This window comes from Lithobates pipiens, unplaced genomic scaffold (genome assembly GCF_037356315.1).
Source record: "Lithobates pipiens isolate NorthernLeopardFrog02 unplaced genomic scaffold, aLitPip1_a1.2 Scaffold_167, whole genome shotgun sequence".
Taxonomy (NCBI): Eukaryota; Metazoa; Chordata; class Amphibia; order Anura; family Ranidae; genus Lithobates; species Lithobates pipiens.
In genome coordinates this window covers 1,808,121-1,831,511 of record NW_027507753.1, presented here as the reverse complement: position 1 = coordinate 1,831,511, position 23,391 = coordinate 1,808,121, and the positions used below count along the sequence as shown (strand labels likewise).

The 23,391-nt window shown below is 45.9% G+C and overlaps 2 protein-coding genes across 13 annotated transcripts in view; one reads left to right on the top strand and one right to left on the bottom strand.

Moving 5' to 3' along the window:
- Positions 1–23,391, top strand: part of LOC143986539 (NACHT, LRR and PYD domains-containing protein 3-like) — a 535,368-nt gene that overhangs the window by 324,507 nt on the left and 187,470 nt on the right. The window lies entirely within an intron of this gene.
- The window catches only part of LOC143986537 (NACHT, LRR and PYD domains-containing protein 3-like), a 177,532-nt gene continuing 164,358 nt past the window's right edge, over positions 10,218–23,391 (bottom strand). For 11 of the 12 annotated variants that reach the window (XM_077484900.1, XM_077484905.1, XM_077484904.1 and 8 more), the window contains one exon: positions 20,567–20,764. In XM_077484900.1, the coding sequence (XP_077341026.1) occupies positions 20,725–20,764 (40 nt within the window). In that variant the 3' untranslated portion in view covers positions 20,567–20,724. Of the gene's footprint in view, positions 11,883–20,566; positions 20,765–23,391 lie in introns of those variants that run through there. The other variant, XM_077484898.1, reaches the window with a different exon arrangement.

The window sequence follows — 23,391 nt, the reverse complement described above, 5'->3', positions numbered from 1 at the left end:
GGTGGGCATGGATGGGCACTGATAGGTGGCATGGATGGGCACTGATAGGCGGCACAGATGGGAACTGATAGGCGGCACTGTATTATAATATACTGTACTAATGGATGCCAATCAGTGCCAAACAATAATGCATGCCAATCAGTGATGCCCATTGTGGGCACTGATTGACATCCATTATGGGCACTGATTGGCATCCATTATGGGCACTGACTGGAATCCCTGGTGGTCTAGGGTGGCATACTTTGTCCTGGGCATCCCTGGTGGTCTGGTGGCATCCCTGGTGGTCCAGTGTGGGCATCCTCGGGGGGGCTGTGCTGATAATCGATCAGCACAGACCCCCCCCTGTCAGAGGAGCAGCCGATCGGCTCTCCTCTACTCGCGTCTGACAGACGCGAGTAAGGAAAAGCCGATCACCGGCTTTTCCTATTTACACTGTGATCAGCCGTGATGGGACATGGCTGATCATGTGGTAAAGAGTCTCCGTCGGAGACTCTTTACCGAAATCATAGTTGCAGGGTGTCAGACTGACCCCCCGCAACAACGATCGCCGCGATGCACGCCCCCGGGGCGCGCAGCGGCTCATAATCCTGATCACGTCATATGACGTTCGATCAGGATTATGAAACCACTTTGCCCCCATCAATTTGTCATAGGGCGGGCGGCAAGTGGTTAAAGTTACGAACTCTTTTAATTTTTCATTTACCTCGGTTGGTCCCCCCATCAACTCTAACCAGAATGGACTTATTTTCCATTCTCTTTGCAAATTTTTGTCCTCAGCTTGAACCGTTAAAATTAAAGGTGAGTGGTCCGACACTCCCCTTGGGGAATAGACTATGTCTTCTACTATCCCAAGTGCCTCCCTATTTTCAAACACCATGTCTATTCTTGATAGTGTTTTATATGACCTGGAGAAGCATGAATACGGCTTTGAAGTTAGATTCCAGGTTCTCCAAATATCACACATATCTAATTCTTCCATAAATTGGGCCAACCGGCTCTCCAGAGCCTTGTCTGATTGAGCCCCAGGCAGAAACCTATCTTTTCCCCTATTGAGAACCTCATTAAAATCCCCCATCGCAAAGACTGGTATACCCTCTTTATCTTCCAGAAATTCTGCCAACCTAAATAATACCTTAATTTTAAAGGGTTATGGGATATAAATGTTTACCAGAATATAGGGCTTATTTTCTATTTGGCAGTGTAGAAACACATAGCGTCCCTCCGTGTCTATCATAACTTTCTGAGGAACAAAGCGCATCCCGGTTCTAACCATTATGCTCACCCCCTTGCATATGAGGAGTAAACCGAATGGTCCCCCCATAGTGTCTTTTGTCAAATGTGTCTCCTGTAGACATACCAAATCCGCTCGGTTTTTCTCCATAATTGAGAAGACAGCCATTTTCTTAACTGGGTTCCCAAGCCCCCTGATATTCCAGGAGGCTATAGTCAAACTACTAAATTGTGTCGACAGAGGTTCTATTATGTTCCTGGCCTACCAGACTATAGCCACCAGAACTTGGGAGGCAACCCATTTCCATTAATAACAAATTATGTTCGCTTAAGACCCTTTCTCCAAAAAACGGAACATCTTGCACCCATAAATAACCAACCAATTGAATTATTATACCAATCCCATTTCGTAACGCATAAGAAAAAACTATTTTTACCCTATTCACGTGACAATCCTGTGTACTGATTTTAATGTGATTAAAGTACCTTCCCTGCTTCCGCCCCATGTCCCATTACCCACTCCCCCCCACCCCTATCCCCCCATCCCATTGCCTACCTTGGCTCCCCCCAAAGGTTTTATGCCTGACCTTTCTCCAAACTAACCCCTCATCCAACTCCTTAGACCCCCCCAGTGTATTACATACCATTCTTAATTTATACTTGTTCTTCCCTGAACCCAACCCCTCCCCCCCACCAAATACAACCAAAACAACAACTTGGCTGGCACATTGCCTGCCCCATACATTATAATATCCACACATATATGTCTCCCCCTCCCCCCTCCCCTTTATATTAAACCTAAAGTCCAATCATATCATTTCTAGAGTTCTTCATCCTGTAGATTCTTCTTATTCTCCTCAAGCCATCTTGTCGCCTCAGCTACTGTATCAACAATTTGTGTCCCTCCCAAAGCCCTTATCCTCAGACGGGCTGGGTACAGTAGGGCATACATGATTTTCTGCTTCTGCAGAGAGCGTTTGATCCCTGTAAACTCTGCTCTGTGTTTTTGTAGCATTGTGGAGTAGTCTGAATAAAATGAGATCCTGACACTTTTGAAAAAAATATTCCCCTTCTCCCTGGCTTTTCTCAGAAGAATTTCCTTATCCTTATAATTAAAAAATGTTAAGAGCATTGATCGGGGGTGTCCATCAGTTAACGGAGCTCTAGCTGGAACTCTATGAGCTCTCTCTATAGCGAACAGAGGCGAAAAACTGGTCTCCCCAAACTCCTCTTTAATCCATTTCTCCAGAAGCTCCACAGGGTGAGGTCCTTCACTTCCCTCAGGTAGTCCCACCACCCGAACATTGCTCCTATGTGCCCTATTTTCCATTTCATCTAATTTTAAAGTCTGGAGAGACATTTGTTCTCGTATTAGTCTAATTTCCTGTTTGAGAGGAACAAAGTCATCTTCCATTGAACTCAATCTTTCCTCTAGGGTCTTAGTCCTTTCCGTGGTTTTCAGCAATTTTTGACCAAGCGAAAGTAATTCCTCCTTAATTCCCCCAATTTGTTCACATAAACCATCCAATGAGCTCTTACATTCATTAATGGTGGTAAATTTATCCTTTAGTGACGGTTCCTCGTGTTCTACTACAGGGGTATGAGAGTTATGTTCAACCATAGGCTCTAAGCTCCCATCTACTGTCTTATTATTGCCTGCCATTTTTGTCCCCGTTAGTGACAAACTTTTCTGGCCCTGCACTTTGCCTTGACTCTTTCTGTCTTAAGCTGATTGACCTTTTACCGTTGGCTGCTGCTGAGGCCCTTTACTAGGGGAATTTTCTGGGGTATGGGCAAACCTTTCAAGTTTAGCTGCTGCCACTGCTGCCGTCTGGCCTCCCCTTTCCTTCTCTTTTACCGGACGTGCAGTTTGTGACCCGGCATTTTCCTGATGTGACTGCTCTTCTCCCCTCGTTCTGGTCATATTGCTTACACTTAGTAAACGGGTGCTGAACCAGCACCACTTCTCCAGTGAGGGGCAGAGCAAAAAACAGATGGGGGGGGGGGTTATTATGCAACCAGCTGCACTCCCTGCAACTTTTTTTTTTTTGCAGTACACAAATGCAACAGTTACGCAAAAAATAGTTCAATATTATCAGTTAATAGCGTACCTGTATATTTTCCAAACTGTAACCATCCAGGAGGGAGAGAAAGAGGGAAAAAAAAGGTTTTGTTCCCCTCTGCGATTTACTGCTTATACTAATCCTGCCAGGTTTTCAGGAGCTTCAAATAGCCCAATGAGTATCTACTTGCAGTTATATCTATTTTGTTATAGTCCTGAAGTGGGCAGGGTTTTCCAAACCAGGTGTATTTACACCACCATCCCCTAATATTTCCTTCAGCTTATGTTAAACAGTAAATCAATGTAGAACAATTTGTGATAATAGTTACAGGCAGATCAAACTTTTTCCCACAGCTCCTGCTCATCACTTCGTCTGCAGCTTGATATTTTTCTTTCTTAAATACAAACGTCACTCACCAGTCTGATTGAGCCCAGTTTGTACCTCTCACATATCCCCTGTATTCAGCCCATGAGACCACCAGGCACCCTATAGATCTAAAAGTCTGGGTAGTATAGCAACAATTTAAGTAAGAATTCACTTGGGATATCAGCACACAACACACTGTAGATAGTTGTCCCTGCTAGGGATATGCAGGATAAGCGTAAGCAATGCCTTCGGGGTTAGTACGCAGCGCTGGAGGAAAAAAAAAAGTTTTCCTTTTTTGCCTCTGCTCTTCCCCGCACTGTTATGGCTTATAGGGCTTCTATATCATGCCCCGGGCACAGCCAGACACAGGGTCTCAAAGTATCCTACTTCAATCTAAGATAAATTCTTCAAGTGGAAGCAGTTCAGGCATCTGGGGGTCTCTGGGTGTGAGTGATGTACACACACATGTATTTAAATGTAAAAAAGTCCCTCAAAGGGTTTCCTCAGATTATACAGTTTATGTAATTCATTAGGATGGGACCAAAACACAGATAAAACTGCAAAAAATACTTCGGTTAATCCTCGCTGTTCTGGTGTGAAACTGTCCCATAGCCCGACTCTCTTTCAGTCTCCCACACCGATTATAGAGCTGGTTCTGTATTTTAGGAATAACGTTTTTTATAACCACCAGTTGGTGATACACCAGAAATAACAGGCAACTAGGGAGAGAAAGATTATCCAGGTATCAGCCAGTATTGCAGGGGTTAATCCTCCAAGTCTTGGCTCACTGTGATGTGTATATTATAATATGATTGTCTCAGTAAACATCCCCTTAGCAGTCTCTCACATAGTTTTATGGGGATAGTTCAGTGCCTGATGGTTGATACAAAAAGAAACAAAGTAAGTGTTTCACCTTCAGCACATTAAAAGGGATTGTAAAGTCTTAAAATAACAAACATGTTATACTTACCTCCACTGTGCAGCTCGTTTTGAGTGGCCCCGAACCTGCTCTTCTGGGGTCCCTCGGCGACTGTCTCTGCTTCCTCCCACAAGTACTTCTCACGTTCATGTGAGCTCCCTCGCATGGTGAGAAGCACATGCGGCGCGCTCCCGTGATACAGCTGGCGGCTATAGCTGCTCGCTGTATTACACGGCCCTGCCCCCCGGCGCGACGCGTCATTGGATGTGATTGACAGCAGCACGAGCCAATAGCTGCGTTGCCTTCAATCCATCCACTCCAGCCAATCAGCGGCCAGGCTAAGTGGTGAAGAGGATGTCGGGGGCGACCGCAGGACTTTCGAGGGGTGAGGTAAGTAAAACGGGGGGGCTGGGGGCGCCGACACTGTCAGATGTTTTTTCACCTTAATGCATAGAATGCATTAAGGTGAAAAAACATTTACCTTTACAACCCCTTTAAGTTTCCAGCATCACCAGTGTAATGAGCTCAGTGCAGACCAGCCCATCTGAGACAACAATGAAACGAAAAGGAGAGGAGGGAGGCAATCCACTTCACTGACAACAAATACTCCTCTCAGTCCAGCTTTCTGGCTTCACGCCTGAGTATAAAGAAAAGTGTGGGGGGAGACAGGAGGAAAGAAAAAAGAAAAGAAAAATCCTTGTACTATCTCTACACAGCCTCCATTCCCCTCCTCCAACAGATAAATAACTGGAAGTTTCTCCCACAGCCACAGCACTGATATCTGCAGAGTTTCAAAGCAGGGGGGATGAGCTGTCCTTCATCCTTCTCCTCCAGCCTGTGGAGCTGCTATAGAAGTTCAAAGAGGATTTCTCATACTAATACTGGCAGCCTTTAGTTGAGATGCCATTCCTTCATGAGAGAGGAAAGGGAGGAGAGCGGGGGTTCTCTCACCGTATTCCTCCTGTTGTAGCAGCGTGCCTCTGCCTCTGTCAGGTAACGGGGAACAGTTCTCTGTACCTGGTATCCTGAATGTTTGAGGGGAGATGTCCACTCTCATCAGCATGCTATTACTAATGAAGTCTGTGATCCGAGGTTCCCTGGAGGGGAATTGCTCCAGGTGGGAGCAGAGGGGAAGGGAGAAGGAGATGGAGGGAGAGCACTCTCACTCTCACATCGCTCTCTCACTCTCGCACCAACATCCACATCCTCTTCTGGTCACGCCCCTTCAGTCTTAGCTGGCCCATTCATGAATGTCCTGTTACATAAGATCAATCATCTCTCTTTGAAGCTTGCTTGTAGAGTGCTAATCAAAGATTTCCATCACACCAGTTGGTCAGGAGCCAAGCTTTTGTTCTACAAAGCTTTCATGTGCAACTTGTTACCAGGTGACTGGGATGCATCAACAAGAAAGAGAAACTCCAGAAACCATGTTGCCTTCCAGCAGAGGTCATGTGACAGATGTGGACATCACACAGGAGAACATATGTGTATATCGGGACGCTACAGATGGGGTTATTGGGATGTCCCTGAACATGACTCTTCCCTATAACCCCATCAGCTGGGTGTAGTGCCACCATATTGGGGGCCCAATGCATATCCAGTCAATCAGTACATGAGGAGCCACACACAGTGTTATCACATCTCACAGTGATTTGTGAATAGACAAAGATGGAGGCTGGCCTTCCACTCTGGGCCCTCCAATGGAATCAGAATTCCCATTTATATTATTGCTGTTGGGTGTGAATTGCACATTATTAATGTGCTTTGCTGTTCCATATTTCCATGGTTGTATTTCCTATGCAGATACAAATTTTATTTTTGTATAACAAGGACAGCCAGTGGCCTTGCTGAGGAATAGTGAAGATTAGAGGACCTGTCCATGGATGGAGTGCAAAAAGAGAGCCCAGATTTTCCCCTCTCCTGTCCACCAATGACTAGATCCCAGTGATCTGTTAGGAACCCATCTGGGAAATATTGATCCAGCTGATACCATAGATTCACCTTTGTGAAAAGTCCTCATTCAGTGACCCATTAGCAGCAGGTGCAATCATTGGCTCTAGATGGGTAGGTGGGCCCCTGGCTGGTGTGCGGTATCTCTCCGGGGGCCCCAGCTGTTCTGATGACCCTTCTGTGTTACCATTGAAATCTCTCTGTCAAGGAAAACAAAATTTGTATTTCTTCTTCTTTGAGGGACCCAGGAATTCAGAGACTGTCAGGTTATACTGCCTCCTACAGGAAGAATGGGACACTGGCAAACAAAAACTGTGGACCCAGTATAGCCCCTCCTACTCCCAGTATGCCTTATGCTGCGTACACACGGGCGGACTGTATGGCCTACTTAGTCCGCCGAAACACATTTCAGCGGACAGTCCGCTCGTGTGTGGGCTTCAGCGGACTTTTCCGGACTCACTTCAGCGTGCAGTCCGGCGTACTAAGTATTTCGGATTTTTCGAAATACTGTCCGTCGTACTCGCATTTCGGCAGACAATCCGCCCGTGTGTATGCCAGTCTGCCGTACTTTTGAAATGAGCAGACTTTTCCCGCCCGGAGAAAAGTCCGCTCATTTCGAGCGGGTATCCAGGTAGGCGGGGCCCGCGAAGGAGACGTCGCTGGCCCCGCCGCCTGGTATGGACTTAAAGGGGAACCCCAACGCCGAAAAAAATCGGCCTGGGGGTCCCCCCCAAGTCCACAACAGACCCTTGTCCGAGCACGCTACCCGGCCGGCCAGGAAAGGGGGGCGAGCGAGCGCCCCCCTCCTGAGCCGTACCAGGCCGCATGCCCTCAACATGGGGGGGTGCCTTGGGGAAGGGGGGGGCCGCGTGGCCCCCCCACCCCAAATCACCTTGTCCCCATGTTGATGAGGACAAGGGCCTCTTCCCGACAACCCTAGCCGTTGGTTGTCGGGGTCTGCGGGCGGGGGGCTTATCGGAATCCGGGAGCCCCCTTTAATAAGGGGGCCCACGGATACCGGCCCCCCACCCTATGTGAATGAGTATGAGGTACAATGTTGGTGTCACATGGTGACCCCGCCCCCTTACGATGTGATAGTCCCCATGTGACATCAACCCATGTGACCAACCCATGTGACATAAAGCCATGTGACACCGCCCCTTGTCCCTATATAAGTGGCCGCGCAGTGCGTCCCTGGCATTCCGGCCGGAGAGATCGTCGAGGCAACATCTCCTGGAGAAGAAGAAGAAGAACGGAAGGCGGCGGCGGCGACAGAAGACCGGGCCACCGCCTGTAAAAGAGCTATAAGAAGGCGCGGTGGCCCGGCAGAAGAACTGAAGAGGGGGACAAGACCCCTAAAGTCAGGAGAAGAGGCCGGCGGTGAGGAAGAAAGTCGGACTCCTCCGCTTGCAAAAGAGCTACAAGAAGATAGCGGAGGAGTCTGGCGAGAAGACCCCCGAAGACGGAAGACCCCCGGAGCTGTGCAATAAAGTATTTTATCTCGTGTGTTGTGGTTTTTTTTGTACTTTTATTTTACAGGTGAATGGGTAGGGGTACATTGTACCCCATACTCATTCACATAGGGTGGGGGGCCGGTATCCGGGGGCCCCCTTATTAAAGGGGGCTCCCGGATTCCGATAAGCCCCCCGCCCGCAGACCCCGACAACGAACAGCCAGGGTTGTCGGGAAGAAGCCCTTGTCCTCATCAACATGGGGACAAGGTGCTTTGGGGTGGGGGGGCCGCACGGCCCCCCCTTCCCCAAGGCACCCCCCATGTTGAGGGCACACGGCCTGGTACGGTTTAGGAGGGGGGCGCTCGCTCGCCCCCTTTCCTGGCCGGCCGGGTAGCATGCTCGGACAAGGGTCTGTTGTGGACTTGGGGGGTACCCCCACGCCGATTTTTTTCGGCGTTGGGGTTCCCCTTTAAGTCCATACCAGGCGGTGGGGTCAGCGACGTCTCCTTCGCGGGCCCCGCCTACCTGGAGACGCGCTCGAAATGAGCGGACTTTCCTCCGTGTGTGTGGGCGAGTCCGTTCATTTCAAAAGTAGGGCAGATAGTATAGCGGACTTAGTACGCCGTATTAGTCCGCTCAAAAAGTGGTGTGTGTGGTCAAGTCCGTTCATTCGAAAGTATGACGGACTGTCCGTCACATTGTATGATGGACTAAGTAGGCCATACAGTCCGCCCGTGTGTACGTGGCTTTAGTTTTGTGGGAGTGTCCAGGAGAAGGGTTGCCTCTTCTCTGTGTATTTTTATAATAATAAAATATGAATTTTGGGATACACTTTGGCCATGTTCTGACATTGTGTATAGGTGAAAATCTCAGGTGGACAGTCATGGGGAATAGAAAGGGGTCTTCACCAACCACAAGATTTGAGGAGCACAACTGTCTACAATGTCTTTGTATGATGGCAGATTAGCACTGGAAACACCTGAGCTCATTTGGGGGGGCAGCACATACTTTTGCCTCCACCTGAGGAGATCACACCCCACCCAATACATCCCCTCTACCTGAGGAGACCCTTACCCCACCCAATACCATCCCCTCCATCTATAAAGACCCCACCTCACCTAATATCCTTCCCTTGGAATGAGGATACCCCACCTCACGCAATACCATCCCCTCCACCTTGTGTATTATATCTTTCAGTCTCTTATTCAAACTGCACACAGCACAGACATCTCTTCCCTATTCCTACCTATAGCATTGGCTGCAGCTCTGACAGACACATATTTCCATAGAAGGGAAATGTGCTTCACCAGAGACCTCAGGAGATTCCTGCTTCTCCTGCCTGCACCTACCTTCTTCCTAGCCATAGCAAGTTGTGATTGGATTGGGCTGTAATTTCTTCACCTACCACTAGATGTCCTCAATGCTCCACCTGCAACCCCTGCATTCTGTGCATCTAATGTGGGGCTAATATATAGGAAACATGACATAAAATGTGTACCATAAAATACATGCATTTATATTATATTATATTATATTATATATTATATTATATATTTATAAACAGTATATGGAAGGAACATATTATGTGGTAAATATAGAAAGAGGGCAGGGAGAGTGCAAGGAAAGGACATAATGCAGAGAGGGGGGAGGGAGAGGTGAGAGCGCAGTGATGAGAGAGAGGGAGAGATGAGAGAGGGGGAAGGGAGAGGTGAGAGAGGGGAAAGGGAGAGGTGAGAGAGGGGAAAGGGAGAGGTGAGAGAGGGGGAAGGCAGAGGTGTGAGAGGGGGAAGGGAGAGGTGTGAGAAGGGAGAGGGGCACAAGAGAGGGGGAAGGGAGATGAGAGAGGGGGAAGGGAGAGGTAGAAGGGAGGAGGGCAAAGTTAGAGGTGAGAGGGGGAAGGGAGAGGTGAGAGGGGGAAGGGAGAGGAGGGAGGGAAGGGAGAGAAGAGAGGGAGGGAATGAAGGGATAGGTGAGAGAAGGGAGAGGGCAGAGAAGAGAGGGGGAAGGGAAAGGTGAGAGGGGGAAGGGAGAGGTGAGAGAAGGGAGAGGTGAGAGAGGGGGAAGGGAGAGGAGAGGGAAGGAAGGGAGAGGGAGAGGGGAGGGAAGGGAGAGGAGAGGGAAGAGAGGGGGGAGGGGAGAGAAGGGAGAGGAGAGAAGGGAGAAGTGAGATGGTATGGGCTGTGGAGAACAAGCTAAGAAGAAGTTGGTAATAATCACAGAAACACAGAATAAGGCTAATAAAATATACAAAACTTTATTGATGAGTAAAAACCCTCAATGGGGTAAATCTATAGAGAATAACACCTTCCAATAACCAGGTAATAATATTGGTGCCCAATAATCAATCAGGATAATCGCGTCCCTTTGGGTAATGATCCATGACATGAAATCCTCCGGGAATAATACATGATCCTCATATACAATATATCAGACATGAAATGTAATCAGAACAATCGGTGGATAAATCCATTTAGATGATATAATAAAAATTGCAGCAAGTTGTCAGTGAAAGGCGAAGCGGCTGAACGGACTCTTAGGAGCCGTGTTGGCAGAGAGTCATGCAGAGCAGAGATGGGGGAGTTGGCAGAAGTAAAGATGAACTTCTAGAAATGGGATGACTTGGCTAAGCTTGTCATTCAGGGGGATAAAGTTCTGATTGTGGAAGAAAAACTCTGATATAAGGCAGCAGAGAGCCGGCTATGAGATCTCCGTCTCTCCTTGGGATTGCTGATGGATCGGGTTCTGTTCTTATACAAGATAATGTCAGCAACATGGAGAAAGACATTGCAGAGAGACACTGGGAGCCGGGAATGCCGTATATGTTAGATAGAGCCCCATCACTTTATTACATCCAAGGAGAGGAGAGAATGTAAGAAAAAGAGAGAAAATAAAATAATAGGAGAGTGCAGGAAGAGGAGTATGGAGGATGTGGAGGATGGAGAGCAGTATGGAGAGGAGTATAGAGAGTAGTATGGAGGATGGAGAGGAGTATAGAGAGTAGTATGGAGGATGGAGAGGAGTATGCAGAGCAGTATGGAGGGTGGAGAGCAGTATGGAGGATGGGGAGGAGTATGGAGAGCAGTATGGAGGATGGGGAGGAGTATGGAGAGCAGTATGGATGATGGAGAGGAGTATGGAGAGCAGTATGGAGGATGGAGAGGAGGATGGAGAGTAGTATGGAGGATGGGGAGGAGTATGGAGGATAGGGAGGAGTATGAAGGATGGAGAGCAGTATGGAGGATTTAGAGGAGGATGGAGAGTAGTATGGAGGATGGGGAGGAGTATGGAGGATGGAGAGCAGTATGGAGGATGGAGTATAGTATGGAGGATGGAGAGGAGGCGTATAGTGGATGGAGAGGAGGATGGAAAGCAGTATGGAGGATGGAGAGCAGTATGGAGGATGGAGAGGAGTATGGAGGATGGAGAGGAGTATGGAGAATAGTATGGAGGATGGAGAGGAGGATAGAGAGGAGTATGTAGGATGGAGAGCAGTATGGAGGACTGAGAGGAGAATGGAGGATGGAGAGGAGTATGGAGGATGGAGAGTAGTAGGACAGCAGTAAGAGGAAGATGCAATCTCTTTCTCTGTATTAGTGATTGTTCCAGTCAGCTTCTATCAATGAGAAACTTTTTTCCCGCCATAAAATGAGTCCTAATAATGATTCGGATCCTCATCATCATCATAGTAAGTATTGATAATATTGGAAAGTGTGGAATCCTACAGAGGGGAGAAGAGGGAATTCACAATGGGAGGCGACCATTATATCCATGAAGAGTAGAAGACTTTCCTTTAGAGGGTTGCAGAGAAGTCCGAGGTGTCGGTGAGGAGATCCTCTATACATGGAAGAGGTCCAGCAGACACAACACCGGGACACAATCACCAGACAAATCTCGGGCCGTCTACAAGAGATAATTGTACAATTACACAGAGATATTACATTGTATACATTCCATGAAATGTTTCATCAATACATATATATGTGAATGTGATGTGTATATCATTCCATTTTACTTTACATTTTTTCTTGTTCCCAGTGCACTACATTGTGGCCTCATCATACAGACCGGCCCCCAGCCATTATTTATAAAATAAAGAAAGCATGGGCATCCTCAGAACTTTTTTCAGGGGGGCATCATTTTAGGGTCATGCATTTACCGCCCCTTTCCAACAATGTCATTATCACATTATCATGGTCAGAGACTGCAGACTTAGTACAGTCCCTAGGATAAGTAATGTATAATGACCAACAGGCCTTCTTACCAGACCCAGCTAAACTACAGCAGTAATCCTTCTGGCTGGATGATCGATCACTCTGGGTCCCCCGGGGGCGACTCTGGTCAGTAGTGTAGTATGTCTGTACCTTGGTCTCTCTGGCTTCCTACACACTCCTCATTCTTTGTCCTGTAGCACTCTCTCCCTCAGCTTTTTTCCATGCTGCAGTCTCTCAATCTCTCTCGATCGAGCTGTAGCCTCCTCCCTGTGGAAAATGGTTCTGCCAATCTTTGCAAACATGTTATGGCCCATAGGGAAGGACAGGAGCGGGCAGGAAGCCCCGATAGCGACGCAACTGTGCTAAATTTAAGATCTGATCATCAATTCCAAGGGGGGCACTTGACCCCCCTTGCCCCTACCTGCGGACACCCATGAAAGAAAGCTTGCAGGAAAGAACAATTTAAATGTGATTTTTTGTTTATAAATGTCAGTTTTGCTGCAGTAGGTTCTATACATGCAAAAATCAATAACAAAGGTAAGGTGGAGTGGGATTTTGTATGTACCTTGTAACAAATATATTAACAAGGTTATAAATAAATATAGATAAATATTTTAATCAATCTAGAAGCAGAAAATTTAAGAAATGTATAAAACATTCATAATTACTTAACCGCTTGCCAACCAGCCGCCGCAGTCTTACTACGGCAACGTGGCTCAGCTGCACTAATCGCTGTAATGTTACGTTAGTAACATAAACGGCCACCAGAGGGCCCCCCGCTCACTCCCTGAGCCGATGCGAGCGCATGGCAGTCTCGATCACCACCGGGCTCCCGCAATCACTCGGGACACATGGAGAAACCAGAACGGTGTGTGTAAACACACAGTTTTCGGTTCTCTGAGGGGAGAAACTGACAGATTGTCTGTTCATACAGAATTTTTCCTGCACAGTCCAATCCCCCTTCAGTTGGAACACAAACTAGGACACACATTAACCCCTTCACTGCCCCTTGTGTTAATTTTAATCACACTGGTCGCTGTATTAATGCCAATGGTCCCCAAAAACGTGTCAAAAGTGTCCGACGTGTCCGCCATAATGTTGCAGTCACAATAAAAATTGCTGATCATCATCATTATTAGTAAAAAAAAACAATTATTATTAAAAATGCCATAAACCATCCCCTAGTTTGTAGACGCTATAAGCTGATCAAATACCACCAAACGAAAGCTCTATTTATGGGGAAAAAAAGACATCAATTTTGTTTAGGAGCCACATCGCACGACCGCGCAATTGTTGGTTAAAGCGACACAGTGCCAAATCGCAAAAAGTGCTCTGGTCTTTGGCCAGCCAAATGGTCCGGGGCTTAAGCAGTTAAATGGCATTACAGTACAATATATAGGTCCTTCTCAAAAAATTAGCATATTGTGATAAAGTTCATTATTTTCTGTAATGTACTGATAAACATTAGACTTTCATATAGTTTAGATTCATTACACACAACTGAAGTAGTTCAAGCCTTTTCTTGTTTTAATATTGATGATTTTGGCATACAGCTCATGAAAACCCAAAATTCCTATCTCAAAAAATTAGCATATCATGAAAAGGTTCTCTAAACAAGCTATTAACCTAATCATCTGAATCAACTAATTAACTCTAAACACCTGCAAAAGATTCCTGAGGCTTTTAAAAACTCCCAGCCTGGTTCATTACTCAAAACCGCAATCATGGGTAAGACTGCCGACCTGACTGCTGTCCAGAAGGCCATCATTGACACCCTCAAGGAAGAGGGTAAGACACAGAAAGAAATTTCTGAACGAATATGCTGTTCCCAGAGTGCTGTATCAAGGCACCTCAGTGGGAAGTCTGTGGGAAGGAAAAAGTGTGGCAGAAAACGCTGCACAACGAGAAGAGGTGACCGGACCCTGAAGAAGATTGTGGAGAAGGACCGATTCCAGACCTTGGAGGACCTGCGGAAGCATTGGACTGAGTCTGGAGTAGAAACATCCAGAGCCACCGTGAACAGGCGTGTGCAGGAAATGGGCTACAGGTGCCGCATTCCCCAGGTCAAGCCACTTTTGAACCAGAAACAGCGGCAGAAGCGCCTGACCTGGGCTACAGAGAAGCAGCACTGGACTGTTGCTCAGTGGTCCAAAGTACTTTTTTCAGATGAAAGCAAATTTTGCATGTCATTCGGAAATCAAGGTGCCAGAGTCTGGAGGAAGACTGGGGAGAGGGAAATGCCAAAATGCCTGAGGTCCAGTGTCAATTACCCACAGTCAGTGATGGTCTGGGGTGCCATGTCAGCTGTTGGTGTTGGTCCTCTGTGTTTTATCAAGGGCAGGGTCAATGCAGCTAGCTATCAGGAGATTTTGGAGCACTTCATGCTTCCATCTGCTGAAAAGCTTTATGGAGATGAAGATTTCATTTTTCAGCACGACCTGGCACCTGCTCACAGTGCCAAAACCACTGGTAAATGGTTTACTGACCATGGTATTACTGTGCTCAATTGGCCTGCCAACTCTCCTGACCTGAACCCCATAGAGAATCTGTGGGATATTGGGAAAAGAAAGTTGAGAGACGCAAAACCCAACACTCTGGATGAGCTTAAGGCCGCTATCGAAGTATCCTGGGCCTCCATAACACCTCAGCAGTGCCACAGGCTGGTTGCCTCCATGCCACGCCGCATTGAAGCAGTCATTTCTGCAAAAGGATTCCCGACCAAGTATTGAGTGCATAACTGAACATAATTATTTGAAGGTTGACTTTTTTGTATTAAAAACAATTTTCTTTTATTGGTCGGATGAAATATGCTAATTTTTTGAGATAGGATTTTTGGGTTTTCAGGAGCTGTATGCCAAAATCATCAATATTAAAACAAGAAAAGGCTTGAACTACTTCAGTTGTGTATAATGAATCTAAAATATATGAAAGTCTAATGTTTATCAGTACATTACAGAAAATAATGAACTTTATCACAATATGCTCATTTTTTGAGAAGGACCTGTAGAACAGATTAAAATTGAATTCCATTTATTTATTTGATGTTGTTGGAAGTAGACATGGTCCAATGTCACATTTCTGGATTTTATACATATCTGTTTTTATTCCCAAAATCTGCCAGGCTTCCATGGTTTTTGAAAGGATGAAGATATTCTCACTCCCTGGAGGACAGGATGCCCCCCAAGTTGAGTTTACAGGCAATTAAGCCTCTAACTGTGCATGACAATACTGACTCTGATCTGTCTATGAGAATTCCTGATTAACTGCTCTGCAAGCGAGCTTCAAAGAGAGCATGACTGGCAGAGATAATTGATGAGCTGAGATACAGAAGATCAAAGACCCAGATATCTATGAAGATTTGACTCAGGTCAGACAGTGGTGATTCATATACAAACACTGCCCCCTAGTGGACAATATCCCAGCACGGTTAGTAATATAACCTGTTGAGGAATGCCCCAGGGATATTCTGATTTGTCCAAAATGGAATTGGGCTGGCAATGGGAGGGGTTTGGATGAGGTGTGATTGTAAAAAGGGCTGTTTCAAACAGAGAGCTCTCTCTTTCAACATCTGAAGACCAGCTAAAGAGTCTTTTCTAGAGGATGTGATAAGTATATTCTTGTATTGTGTTCTGATTGTAAGCTTCGTAATATTGTAAAATATTTTAATACTTGTATGTTTCCTAATTCTGCTGTTTAGTATATTCCTATTTTCTTGGGAAATAAATATAACATTGATTACTAAGCAGATGTGTTTGTTATATTATTGTGCTTGCTGATCAGACTCTTATAGACTAGCTAATTTATAGGGATAGGCAATCTAATACATGTATGCAATTGTTATATAGGATATATTAGATTGTATATTTTTGCATAGATTACTTTGGATTTCCAACAATGTGTCAGAACCAAGACAGGAGCAGAGGGACAAATAGATCAATTAAAACCTGTGGTGCAAGGTTATATTAGTATATTGTTATTTCACCTGAGTAATAGGTGCAATACTGCAGTTAGTCCAATGGGGAGGGAGCCTGATGTGCCCATGGGGATGACCTCTGCATCCTCACTGGGGGAAGAAGAACAGACTTCTATGTAATGGTGGTCATATGATTAATGTTAGAATGGCAAAAAAATAAAAGTGAAAGCAAAAAAGGAAGGAACCTTACACTAACAGGGAAGCCAGTGTATGATCTGAGAAGTTCAAAAATATATATGTATATATTTGTAAAAGAAGATAGGTTGAATGACTGTGGGTATAAGCCAAGCCACCCTTGAGTTTCAGTCTTAATTCCAATGGATGGCATTATAAGGGAAAACCATAGAAGGACCTACCGAACAGTAATTGCATAAAATGGGGGTCTATTAGATCAAATAGTGATGTCATAGTACAATTTGTCCCAGCATGGGGGTTCTAACCTGGTTCCCTGTGTGTGTACGTCTCCTTCCAGTGTTTCCACATGTAATTGGACCACTGAATGGAGACCTTCATGAGTTATGGTGTATAAATATATATGTAGGGGAGTCTGTTGTAATTACCAGGGGAGGAGGAAGGAGGGATCCCTGAGGCTACTCACATCACCCGGATAAAGGATCCAAGTGGATTCTGTAGGATCTGGAGGGACGGGAGAGGGCTCATCTTACCATTGACAAGCCAGATGAGTCTCACATCACAGCTGTGGCATGTACCTCCTCCGAATCCATCTTCCAGGTTTCCAGGTATCCCAGATGGAGTGTGGGTGGCGGCTAAATTGCTTCCAGCTGATCTCTATCAGCAAGGGGGAGGCAGGGCTGTGCCAATGACCGGGGAGAGGATCGGGGCTGGCCGAGTTTCGGAAATTATGCAAAGCAGAAGTGCTTCATTGGCGCTGTGCATTCCAAGTGGGTGGAAGTCTGAAACCGGAAGTAATGTGACCCGGAAGTTGCTTAAGAACAGGGACCAAGAAGGAATGTAAACATCCACCCAGGTATTGCCTCTGTAGGATTTAGACTTGGGCAGAGGGATTCATTTTAGTGATTTGAATCATTTGGATCAGTTCAGTGAAATGATTTGAATCACTGAATCGACTCACGACTCATTTCCTCCAAGCTAAGATTAAAGTGGTTGTAAACCATTACAAACCACTTTGACCTACAGGTAAGCCTAGATTAAGGCTTACCTGTAGGTCCAAGCAATATCTCCTAAACCTATACGGTTTAGGACAGGGATATGCAATTAGCGGACCTCCAGCTGTTGCAAAACTACAAGTCCCATCATGCCTCTGCCTCTGGGTGTCATGCTTGTGGCTGTCAGAGTCTTGCTATGCCTCATGGGAGTTGTAGTTCTGCAACAGCTGGAGGTCCGCTAATTGCATATCCCTGGTTTAGGAGATATTTGCCTGAAGACAGGCACCGCTGTCTATGGCGCATGCGCCGTAGACAGCGGCGCGCAGGCGCACTGAACGCGACAGTTCCAAAAATGGAGCTGCCGCATTTGTCGACTCCCGTGCGCATGCGCGGGAGTGACGTCATCGCGGCTTCGCCGAATGACAGCAGCGGAGCTGCGAGACGCCAAAAGCAAGATGGATGCGGCGGACTACAGGGGACAGCGGTGACTTCGCTGGCTCCTGTGTCAGGTAAGTGACACATAATGGACTACTATGCGATGCGATGCATAGTAGTCCATTATGCTTTACCTTTGCAGGGAAAAAAAGAGGAAGTAAACTCATCAGGGTTTACTTCCTCTTTAAGGATCATAACTTCAGTCCTGTGATACCCTCAGTCAGTACAGTCAGCATATTCGATGTTAAGTAACTTTATTTTGCTACAAGAACTATTCTATAAACTCTGCAATACAGCAAAAAATAAAATAAAAACAGATACCTTGAATTATACAAAAATATTAACATAACCAAAAATACAAATTATAGCTCATTCCGGCACACCAAAAACATGAAAAAATAAAGGTTAAATGGATCCTGACCTGAACATTGAAAAACATTATTATCTGCTCCAATTTTAAGTTCAAATTTAAAAACAAGATTTTTGAAACTTTATTAGTGGGAAGTTGAGTCCGTTATTCAGTTATTATTTGCTTGTGATTCCATACAGACTCATTGTGAGCTCTCTTGATGGAGTCATTCATAGATTCAGGAGTCATGCTGCTGGCTCCTACATACACAGCTCATTGTAATATACAGAATGATTGTGTGCTCTGTGATTTAGGCTGGGTTTACACAGTGCTGCGCTCAGTGCCCTGTGCAAATCACATGCGATGTCAGGGCCATGCAAATACAGACATTCAGATTTGTACGGCTGAATTTGCATCACATTCAGCTAGCTGCTGCATAACAATGATATCCCTCTTCAAAGTGAGGACTTATATGGGCGTGTGGCAGTCCGGAAATGGTTAAAGAAGATTGTTTTTAAAAAATGTTTTTCATTGATGTCCCCCAGGGCAGTACCCGGGTCCCATACCCTCTTTATGGCCAATTACTTGCATATAAGCCTTCAAAATGTGGACTTTTGATTTTTCCAGTTCGGGTCCCATAAACAACAATGGGGTTTGCCATTCAGGTCCAAACTTTTGTGATGTTTGAAAGTTCTGCCATGAACCAAACAAGAGGGCGTTTGGCCCATCACTAGTGACTACACATAATACTCTGCAGTGGGATGGGTGAAACGTAAAGCTCTGCAGTGGGATGGGTAACACGTAATGTGCTGCAGTGGGATGGGTGACCCTTAATGCTCTGCAGTGGGATGGGTGACATGTAATGCTCTGCAGTGGGATGGGTGACCCTTAATGCTCTGCAGTGGGATGGGTGACATGTAATGCTCTGCAGTGGGATGGGTGACCCTTAATGCTCTGCAGTGGGATGGGTGACACGTAATGCGCTGCAGTGGGATGGGTGACACGCCATACTCTGCAATGGGATGAGTGACATGTCATACTCTGCAATGGGATGAGTGACACGTCATACTCTGCAATGGGATGAGTGACACGTCATACTCTGCAATGGGATGAGTGACACGTCATACTCTGCAATGGGATGAGTGACATGTCATACTCTGCAATGGGATGAGTGACATGTCATACTCTGCAATGGGATGAGTGACACGTCATACTCTGCAATGGGATGAGTGACACGTCATACTCTGCAATGGGATGAGTGACATGTCATACTCTGCAATGGGATGAGTGACATGTCATACTCTGCAATGGGATGAGTGACATGTCATACTCTGCAATGGGATGAGTGACACGTCATACTCTGCAATGGGATGAGTGACATGTCATACTCTGCAATGGGATGAGTGACATGTCATACTCTGCAATGGGATGAGTGACATGTCATACTCTGCAATGGGATGAGTGACACGTCATACTCTGCAATGGGATGAGTGACACGTCATACTCTGCAATGGGATGAGTGACATGTCATACTTTGCATTGGGATGGGGCAGCACAATACGGGGAGAAGCCCAGGCAGTAGGGGGAATCGGCACTGCAAAGTGTGATTAGAGTGTGCCCAGGCACACCTGGCACACCCCCTGTGCATGCCTATGAGGATGGGTGACATATAATGCTCTGCAGTGGGATGGGTGACACACAATGCCCTGGTAGGGGTAACACACAATAAACTGGGAGGGGGTGACACAGAATCTTTCGGGGGGTTACACAGAATCTTCTTGGGGGGGTTATACAGAATCTTCTTGGGGGGGTTATACAGAATCTTTCTGGGGTGACACAGAAACTTCCTGGGGGGTGACAGAATTTGCCTGGGGGGTGACATAGAATCTTCCTGGGGGGTGACATAGAATCTTCCTGGGGGGTGACACAGAATCTTCCTGGGGGGTGACACAGAATCTTCCTGGGGGGTGACATAGAATCTTCCTGGGGGGTGACATAGAATCTTCCTGGGGGGTGACACAGAATCTTCCTGGGGGGTGACACACAATGATTGGTGGTGATGGTTAAAATAAACCCTTTTTTTCCAATGAAAATGGAGTCCGTAAAATGTATTGTCAGTAAACTTTAACACAACAGGACAGTGTCTTGTATGAATAAAGTTTGTTGTAATGTTTGGTCCTTGTGCCGTTGTCACAGAACATCATCCAGGAGGCAATCCACATGCAGCTCTGAAAGTACGGGGGCCGCTGTCACTCATAGAGGTGGGGCTCCAATCAGATGACAATGGAGGCGGAGCTGTATCAGTGATGTGATGGGCGGTGCAGCCAGTGTGTCACCGCAGGCTTGTAGTACAATAGATGGGAGCGCGCATGCACGGGTGCCCCTATCAGATCAGTGGTGTGAAGGGGGCACCGGTCACACAACAACACAGGAAGTGGGCAATACTGAGCAGAAATGATGCCATTTAGAAGAGGAAAAGAAGAGAAAGATTACTATTACTGGAATTCTATATTTAAGGATCAGAAAGAGAAAATAAAAGCTGAGAGTTGATGTGACTTTACTCTGATATCATCCATTCCGGACATTCTCTTCATATCCGGATCCGTGTATTACCTGAGAGGGGGAGGGGCTCCCACACACCATCTTCTTATCTTCTTCTGTATATAGATATATCCCAGCCTCCTCCCCTTCATAGAAGAATAAAATGAGAGTGTTAGAGGAGGAAATGTTGCTGTGATGATGGAAGGGGGGAGGGGATCATACTGAGCTCTGTAAGAAATGATGGAAAAGTGAGGGGCCCTCACCATGGCAGGGGCCACACACTCATCTCCATCCAACCATTGGGATAGCAGACTATATGCCGGGTGTGCTGGGCTGTCATGTGTACAGGCTGAGAACACACATCCGATTGGCTCAGTTATACTGACACATTGGATGGACCTCGGGGGATGGGGGGTATTTTTCTGTAAAGGTAAAACCTTGTGGAAGATTGAAGGACCTGACTAAGATTATTATTGGTGGATCTGATTCTCCCATCCCCCATCTGTAATGATAAAACTTGGGATGAGGAATAAATTCTCCATCATCTGGGAAATCTGTGACTGGCACAGGAAATCTCAATCATCTCTCTCATTATCTGTATAACTACAGAGACCTCCAATGGGCTCTACAGAAATTGTATAGAATGTTTGTCACCCGTCCTTCCATCTTCATTACAGAGCAGCCCGGGTGTCAGAAGACCTCCCAACAACGTCCCACCCCCATCATCTCACCTCCATCATCTCACCTCCATCATCTCATCTCCATCATCTCATCCCCCATCATCTCACCTCCATCATCTCACCTCCATCATCTCACCCCCATCATCTCACCCCCCATCATCTCATCCCCATCATCTCATCTCCATCATCTCACCTCCATCATCTCACCCCCATCATCTCACCCCCATCATCTCATCCCCATCATCTCACCTCCATCATCTCATCTCCATCATCTCATCTCCATCATCTCACCCCCATCATCTCACCCCCCATCATCTCATCCCCATCATCTCATCTCCATCATCTCACCCCCATCATCTCACCCCCCATCATCTCATCCCCATCATCTCATCTCCATCATCTCACCCCCATCATCTCACCCCCCATCATCTCATCCCCATCATCTCATCTCCATCATCTCACCCCCATCATCTCACCCCCCATCATCTCATCCCCATCATCTCATCTCCATCATCTCACCTCCATCTCACCCCCATCATCTCACCCCCATCATCTCACCCCCATCATCTCACCTCCATCATCTCATCTCCATCATCTCATCTCCATCATCTCACCTCCCTCATCTCACCTCCATCATCTCACCTCCATCATCTCACCCCCATCATCTCATCCCCATCATCTCACCCCCATCATCTCACCCCCATCATCTCACCTCCATCATCTCACCTCCATCATCTCACCTCCATCATCTCATCTCCATCATCTCATCTCCATCTCACCCCCATCATCTCACCCACATGAATATGTAAATCTATGAACTGAAGCAACCAGCACCTATGAGTTCAGTACAAAAAACTACAAAGTAAAATTAAAATAGAAGTGCAGCGCTAATAATACAAACAATATTAATAAATTGCATTGTATTAAATTGTGGATCAGTGAAATAATTGTGATAAGAAGAAAAACTAAGGCAAAGTCCCCATCACAATAAAGTCCATGTGGGTCTATGTAGAATATTGAAACAAAAAATACTAATTAATTACTTATATAAAAAATTGTGAATCAGTGAAAAATTTATAAAAAAGAAAACTAAGGCAGAGTCCCCATCACAATGAAGTCCATGTGGGTCTATGTAGCATATTAAACCGGTGAAGATAAGTTGCAGGAAGAAGAACGTGACATAAATCTTCGTACAAATTGTAGTGCGGTCAGATTGACACCCAAGAAGTGAGCTAGCCTGCTTACCAGAAGGCGGTGACTGGCAGGACGGTGTCACCAAGCTCAGGAATGATTGGTCTCCACAGGACCTGACTGATATCCCAAACAGAAACTATTATTTCTGAATCAACTCGGAAATATGAAAGAAAAAACCTCTCATAGTGCAGTGTGTATATTCATAAAGATTTAATAAATGAATAAATTGCACTGACAAGAATGATAATAGTGTGTCGGGAGCAGCAATCAGATACAGAAAGGGAGACTGCAGAGTTTCCATTTACTTCTCTTTACTTCCAATACGAATCGTCACTCCACCGCCTGGGAAGGAAAAAACGTGATGACGTCACGCCGCAGGCTCTATGAAAGGTCTTTTCTTTTATATTTCCAAGTTGACTCAGAAACATTAGTTGCTGTTTCGGATATCAATCAGGTCCCGGGGAGACATGATTGCAACTTATCTTCACCAGTTTAATACGCTGCATAGACCCATATGGAATATTCTGATTGGAACACTGCCTTAGTTTTCTTTTTATCAATTTTTCACTCATTCACAGTTTTTTATATAAGTAATTAATTAGTATTTTTTGTTTCAATATTCTACATAGACCCACATGGACTTTATTGTGATGGGGACTTTGCCTTAGTTTTTCTTCTTATCACAATTTTTTTCACTGATTCACAATTTTATACAATGCAATTTATTAATATTGTTTGTATTATTAGCGCTGCACTTCTATTTTAAATTTTCATTACAGAGCAGCCCCGGTGTCAGAAGACCTCCCAACAACGTCCCACCTCCATCATCTCATCTCCATCATCTCACCCCCATCATCTCATTGCCATCATCTCATCTTCATCACCTCATCTCCATCATC